The following is a 7,817-nucleotide window of genomic DNA, read 5'->3' as shown; positions in this document are numbered from 1 at the left end:
GCAACCCAAATCAATTTCATATGAACCTATAAATCAATCTAACCTATATAATTTTTTATTTAATTGAATCCAAAATAAATAATTTAGTCGTCGAGTTTATGTATCCAGACACTAAATTTCTAATTTAAGCCAATATATATATAAACTTAAAAGTGACAAAATGAGTACAACTCAATTAACATAATGGTTCAATTCTCTCACTTACACAAATTGTAAAAAAAAAAAAAAAAAAACTAAATATATATAAAAACTAATTTATTAAATGGAAATTGTGGAAAATGAAATTAAAAAATGGAAGAAGTCGAGAAAAATCTAGAATGTTCTAAAGTGGTCGAGAATATTCAAGAGGCCAATAGAATTTTACAGTGAAGACGAGAAGTCTCTCATTTCTCAACGGCCAATGGAGTTGACGACCACAACATCAAATCCGCCGTTCTTCTTCCTCTTAGCCCATTGTAAAACTATTCTTCTCCTTTTCGTCTCTTCCAATTCCCTATCGTAATATCCCTCTTCTTCTCTCCGGCGGCCACCTCCACCGCCACAATGTCCGCCGTCGTCGACAAGCCTTTCTTCTGCCACCAGTGTGATCGCGCCGTTACTGTTTCCGTATCCATTTCCTCCGATCCTCTTTGCCCATTTTGCCACGAGGGTTTTCTTGAAGAGTATGATCATTCCAATCCCAATTCCAACTCCAATGTTAATCTTGATCCCAGGTCCTTTTTCCTTCCCCATCCTTTCCGTCGTTTTAGTCCTCTTGTTTTCTCCTCTTCTACGGTCGTTGATCTTCAAAACCCGAGTTTATTTTCAAGAACTTTAACTCCGCCGCCTACACAATCCAGTTCTTCTGTTCACCCCGAGTACGATCCCTTTGTTTTTCTTCAGAATCATTTACGGGGCCTCTTCGAAAGTGGTGCTGATGTTGTGTTTGAAATTCCGCGTCATTCTTCCCACTCTGGTGTTTCAATGCCTCAAAACGTTGGTGATTACTTCATTGGACCAGGTCTTGAGCAGCTCATTCAATTGCTGGCTGATAATGATCCGAACCGATATGGAACTCCGCCGGCTTCGAAATCGGCGATTGAGAAGCTTCCGACTGTGACTGTTACAGAGGATCTTCTAAATTCGGAAATGAACCAATGTGCCGTTTGCATTGATGAGTTTGAAAAAGGTATTAAGGTTAAGCAGATGCCTTGCAAGCATGTATTTCATGATTATTGTATATTGCCTTGGCTTGAATTGCATAATTCATGCCCTGTTTGCCGGTTCGAGTTGCCTACGGATGATGCTGATTACGAGAATCGAACACGTGGAAATCGGGTGCAGGCGAATGAATCTTCCGGAGAAGAATCTGGGTCTGGAAACAGTGGGAACAGTACGGGGCGTGTTGAGAGGAGATTTAGAGTGCCGCTATGGTGGCCGTTTGGGGGCCGGAACGATGGGAGTGACTCCGGTGGTGGGAATGACAGCGATTGAGAATATAAGCCGCAGGACAAATACAGAATATATTCTGGTAACTTTCTTGCTTGCTTATTGTTTCTTTTTAGTTATAGCATTTGCAGACTGGCTTGCTTTGCTATGCTGTTTTTCCCCCATGTTTTAGATTACTTGCATACATGTAAATATTGAATATGTCCTATTGACTTCTTTGTCAACTGTCTAGCCCCAGAAGAAAAGGAAAAAGAAGGACTAAAAGGGGACAGAGAGGAAGAGAGAAAGAAAATACGAAATAAGAATTGATAAATGATTCTTGCCCTCTAGTATTTTCTTGTTCTGTTTTCAAGTAATTGTTCATACTATAACTTTGTTTCATATAAACTCAGTGGGAACAGTTTAAAAAAAATATTAAATAATACAACTCAAGGATGTTTCGAGCTACAGCTGCAATGTGTTTAAGGGATATCTAATGTTTTTTAATTGTTTGCCGTGGAGAGAGAGTTATCTTTAATCCTAGAGGGGGTATAGTGAAATACATGGTCTATGGTGTTTGGCTTGTTAATTTGTAGAATATGGAAACCTAGTATTACGATTAGGATGATGGCACTTGTCACTGGTATGAATGTGATTAAATAGGTGATGATCCTGTGGACATCCAAAGGTAATAAGACCTTGGAATCTTTACAGCCACCTCTCTTTTTTAATAGGCAACATGAAATTCCGTTGGTAATACTCTGAAGAATTAATGGGATGAAGGATCTTCTGAAGATGATTGTAACAAATTTCTTGTTTGGAGTCCTTTTTATATAGTTCCTTCTTGCTTTTATAACCATGGAAAATTCATTGTTATTATAGTCTTTCGATGATTATGATGACTTTAAGGTCATTCTTTTCATTGTTTTTTTAAATAAGAAACTTGGATATATTAAAGGAGAAAAGAAGGCAATACAACTTAAAAAGACATCCCCCACCCGAAGAACGCTAACTACCGTCTACCGAAAATTCTTCCAATTGTTGAGAATCAACAAAATTGGATATCAACAAAGATTCTTTAGCTGCTTTGCTTGGGGCTTTTCTCTACCCTCGGCTCCTAGGTTGTATTTTTTCTTTGTTTCTTACCCAAAAAAGAAAAGAAAAGAAAGTAAAGAAAAAAGACCTTCCATTAGTACAAAAGTGGGGGGAAATAAGACATCAATCCATGAGAGGTTGAACTAGTTCACGAAAAAGCAATCTAACAAGTATTGTGATTACATAGATGAGATATGATGCCAACAGAAATCCAAGAATCTGCTAATATCCAAACTTCCCTTGGAAGTCTTGACTTGTCCCAAAGAAATGGAATTATGTTGGAGTGTTGCTATAACCATACTCAACCAAGAGCTTCCAGGAGGATTACAAACACAAAAGATTAGGCTCAACCTTTTCTTATCTAGCTTTGACTTCGAAGTCCTCAATGAACATAAGTGAATTTTTCCTTAATCTTAGTTCTTTTTATGTGTTGGTTGATATCACTTTTGGCCTAGTTCACTTTGTTAGGCATTTCTTTTGGATTGGAGGGTTTTCCTTTTCTTTTCTTTTTCTTTTAGTTAATTAATTTTTTTTTATTTATAACAAATTATTATTATTTTTTAAAATTTGATATATAGCTATTTCTTTTGGTAGTTGTTTTTTGGTTAAATTACAAGTTCAATTCTTTAAGTTTCTGAATAAATTTCATATATAATAGATAGGATAATTTTAAAAAAGTCTGAATATGTTAGGAACCTATTAGATGTAAAACTGAAAGTTTAAGGACTCTTTTTAAAGTTCACACCTATTAGATACAAAATTAAAAGTTCATGGATCTATTAACTTTTTAAAGTTCAGAGACCATGTCGACACAAACTTGAAAGTTTAGGAACTAAACTTATGATGGAACTAAATTGAAAGTTCATGGATCTATATAGCTATTTCTTTTGTCCAAGTGCATGTATCCCTTCTAGAGTGCAAAGCTAGTTATCGTTTTCTACTTGGATGTAAAGTAAACATTTTCTCAATAGCTTTACGAATAGCACATGGCTTTAAAAATACCAGCACCTTTTAATAGATTCTTCTGTATCCACCCTCAAGTTCTTTCAAACCATTGCCTATTATGTTGTTCGAGTTTCTGTGATATGTCTGTCCAAGTTTTCTTCTAGAACTGTGCAGCTTTGCAAGAATGAAGGGGAGCCCTTGTAAGCTCATGTCTTGTATTCCTGACTACAATTTCTCAGCATTTGTAGGGAGGTTGGTTCAGGTCAACTCGATAGAAGCCCAGTTATTTACTTGTACTCTAGGGAGAGGAATGAGGTGTGAATGTAAATGAGGAATGTTGTTCAAATCATAGTCAAACCCAAAAGCCAAGCTGATGATTTATGATCAATTTAATTTTATTAAAATTTAAACTCTTTCTCTCACTTGTACTCTAGGGAGAGGAATGAGGTGTGAATGTAAATGAGGAACGTTGTTTTGGGGGGCTCCAATGTAGTGTAAGATTGGGGATTGTCAAACCATCATTAGACCGAAAAGCTAAATCTCACTTGGGGTTGTCAAATCATGGTCAAGCCCAAAAGCCAAACTGGCGATTTATGATAAATTTAATTTTATTAAAATTTAAACTCTCTCACTTGGGGGTTTGAAAATTTGTAGAAGGGTTGCCAAGAGCAACTTAGTATAGCATTCAAGACGAATGATGTTCAGGGCTTCGAACTAGGGGTGGAAACGGTTCGGCTTGGTGGTCAAACCGAACTGAACCGAATTTTTTAAAATGTGAAACCAAATCGAACCGATTTATTGGTTTGAAACCGAACCGCTGTTCGGTTTGGTTCGGTTTTCAAATTTGGTTTTGGCATTTTTAAAAAATCCATGTTATATTCTTTTTTAATTAAAAAATGGTTTGGTTTTAAATTCAGTTTTACTCTTTTTTTAAATATATAAATAAATATATATATATATATTAGTTAAAAACGGTTTGGTTCGGTTTCAAATTTTCTTTAAATTGGATCAAACCGCTTTTTTCGGTTTCACTAAGTTTTCGATTCGGTTCGATTTCTAGGTTTTTGCGGTTACTTCGAATATAAGGCCTCTTGCTTGGATACTATGTTAAATCATTACTAAATTAAAAAATTTGAACAGATTGATTGTGATAAATTTAATTATATCAATTGGGTTGGCCTAGTGGTAAGTAGGGGAACATGACCTTGATAAAGGGCTAGAGGTCATAGGTTCCATCTATGGTGGTCATCTACCTAGGATTTAATATCCTACAAATTTTCTTGACACCCAAATGTCGCAGGGTCGGCAAGTTGTCCTGTGAGATTAGTCGAGATGCGTCATGTTCACGGATCACGATTACAAGAAAAAAAGATAAATTTAATTATATTACTTGTATACTCTCCCATGAACTTGTATTTCTTCTGCTATGAATAAGAATTGTTTTATATCAGTTTTGTTTCCTATCAGGTTTTCCTTTGTCGTTGATTAATTTTGCTTTCTATCACATTTGTAGACCTGCTTTAGGTTAGACTAATGAAAATTATACTCCAAACTAACTAAACTGAAATGGTTTGGCCAGTTTCGTGGTTGCACTCAATCACAAGTGGGGCATTTGGGCCCTATCTTTATGGCCAGTTCACTTTTGTATAAAAAAATCCTTTTTTTGTTCATATTTTCTATGGGGACATTTATGTACTTTTAACTTGAAAGAAAAGAAAAATAAAATGAAACAAATTATTTATGTACAAATTTGGCTCACACATGATTCATGTAGATGTAGGCTAGTGCTATCCTTGGAGGGCAGTATTTTTCTAGTATTTGATTGCAATGTTCAGTCAACTTTTAAAGTGATTTCATTGTCCAACCGTGGATGTGAACATACAAATGGTTAAGAGAAGAAAATATAGGGCAGGATTATGGGACAGTTGCAAATATAGCAATCAGGTCTAAAGTATTTGTAGTTATAGATGTAGTACAATGCAAAAGACTTTGTAGATATAGCAAAATTTAGATTTTGATTCGAAATCTATCAATGACAGACCATATTACTAGTAAAGGTCTATTAGTGATAGATCATATCACTAGTAGGAGTTTATTAGCGATAGAGTCTATCATAGATTTTGTTATATTTATATTTCTTTTAAAATGTTAGTATACATTTAATTATTATCCTTAATAGTATATTTCTAAATTCTAATACTGGGCCTCTTACTGAAAATTTTGAAAACAAATCGAATAAAAAAATTTTAGGTAGTTGAATATCTTTAATTAAAGAAAGAAATTATTTATGTTCATATCTTTATGAAAAGATTTTTATGCTCCACTTGGATTTATTTATTTATTTATTATTTATTATTATTATTATTTATTTTTTTGCCCATGCACCAGAATGAAAATGTTTGTGTTGTGATGCTAAAGAGTCTTGATTTCCAATATCTAATATCTATGGGGCATACGTGTACTATCCAAACTTTAAACGCTTACGTGAAGATCATGTTATTGCTGATTAGAGACATGTGCATATGCATAATTGGGAGATTGTGGAGCTGGTTTTGGACTAATATGTATATATTTCTTGGATATGCATCAATCATTCCCTTTTTTATTTGACATTTTTGGATTCGAAGGACATATGTTCTTAACATGATAGATGATATGAGTTTCTTCTTCCCCCCTGCCTTGAGGGCCAATGGACGAGAGATTTGGGTCCTAGATGCATTCATTATTTCTTGTTAGACCGTCACTCATACATTAATATAGTGATTGAAATCGAGATTTGCATTTGACAGAGGTTGTGTACTTGTGTCTGTATTTGGTATATATGCTTTTGTCATGTATCTAAGTTGTAGTAATACAAGCTTATGAAATGTATCTTTTACAGTTATAGGATAAGTGAGCAATAGTGATTGAAATTGAGATTTTTCCTTAAGATGTGAATAGGCTTGTTTATAGATTACAGACTATGAAATATATCTTTTACATTGTAATAGGATAATTGATCTGTAATGATTGAAATTGAGATTTTCTGTAAAGTAATCACTATACCTCAATTAAAATGTTACCCAGGCTTGTAATACAGTCTTATGAAATGTTTCTCCTAAGTTCTGAAAAGTTTATCTTATAACCTACATCTTAATTTTTCTTTGTATGTTGATAACATCATGGTTTTAAGTCGATTGTGTGGAGATTACACATTAATGATCTAAGCACCTAGCTCCTGGTAGCCATGATTTTGATGAAACATCGATGGCCAATGTAAATCCTTACCGTTGTTTAAATTGTGTTTTCAGGCAGAAGGGTCTTTGTTTTTGACGCAGATTTGGAAGGAATTTCCCCTCTGAAAATACATGGCAAAAAGTCAGTGGCTTTTAGTAGTCTGTTATTTGTTTGTTTGTTATTCTTCGTTTTTTGAGTTTTTGGTTCACAATGCCAACAACATTATGTACAGATGTGTTCATTTTGGATGACATTTCTTCCTTCAACGTAGAATGTATACATTCCAAATCTCTTGTTCATAGGTCTGTTTCATTCTACCTGTGGAGAAATCATACTCGGGTGCAGATGCTACAATGTGATTGTCAGTTCGAAGTCGGTAGATGTATTTGAGAAAAAACTATAATAGTATCTCAAATCTGTATCTATTGGTCATTAGGGATCATGCAGAACGGTACAGCCTTTGTTTCGTATGTTGTAGTTTTGTTAAATAAAAGAAAATTCTATAGGAAGAGGCGTATTTCTTAAGTACTTAGGATGAAGGATGAATGTGTGTAAAGAACTCCCATCTTGAATAACAAAGTAGAAAGGTTTGCAGTTGATACTATTATTATTACTATCAGTTATTATATGAAACAGAAAAGGGCAAATGTAGTTAGTTGAATTGCTGGTTAGTCCATCACTTAAGAAGCCATAAACCCTTACTTCCAAAATTGTGATTTGTGTACTGATTTGGGATAGAAGACTGCCCCTTTCAAAATGAGGAATATGAGCTTTAGCTTTAGCTAATCTCTTGTTCACCGATTTTATTATAACAACTATACAAGTAACGTACCAGGTTGGGAAGTTTTGTAAACTATTGTTGAGAGGTTTGCTTTAAATCACAAGGGGATCGTTTAGATGTAAAATATGAAACGATTGGATTTTAAATGTCTTGGATAATTAATATCTATATTTAGATGTGGGGACAATAAATATCTGAAAGTTTATTGATTATGTGAATGATTTCAACTATATTTTTTAGATGAAATAAATGAAAACATTGATCTTATTCTTTTGGATAATATCACATATACTTTATAATTTTCATCCTTTATTTTAACAAAAAAAAGATATTTTTAGAAAAATTTCAACATTCATAAGAGTATTTTTAGAAC

The 7,817-nt window shown here is 34.0% G+C and overlaps 1 protein-coding gene across 2 annotated transcripts; it reads left to right on the top strand.

Moving 5' to 3' along the window:
* Positions 1-359: 359 nt before the first annotated feature.
* On the top strand, positions 360-7,260 carry LOC120092989 (E3 ubiquitin-protein ligase RING1-like). 2 transcript variants are annotated; one of them, XR_005486240.1, is made up of 3 exons: positions 360-1,510; positions 6,738-6,804; positions 6,896-7,260. XR_005486240.1 is itself a non-coding variant. In XM_039051273.1 (2 exons), the coding sequence occupies exon 1, from the start codon at positions 544-546 to the stop codon at positions 1,471-1,473; it is 930 nt and encodes a 309-aa protein (XP_038907201.1). In that variant the 5' UTR covers positions 360-543; the 3' UTR covers positions 1,474-1,510; positions 6,738-7,260. The 2 variants fall into 2 exon arrangements, 1 of the variants encoding a protein (XP_038907201.1); XM_039051273.1 differs by having other exon boundaries at positions 6,738-7,260.
* The last annotated feature ends 557 nt before the right edge of the window (positions 7,261-7,817 follow it).

The sequence above is a fragment of the Benincasa hispida genome, chromosome 12, assembly GCF_009727055.1.
Source record: "Benincasa hispida cultivar B227 chromosome 12, ASM972705v1, whole genome shotgun sequence".
In the NCBI taxonomy this organism is placed as follows: domain Eukaryota; kingdom Viridiplantae; phylum Streptophyta; class Magnoliopsida; order Cucurbitales; family Cucurbitaceae; genus Benincasa; species Benincasa hispida.
Note: the sequence above shows the minus strand (reverse complement) of the source record. Positions and strands in the feature narration are given on the sequence as shown.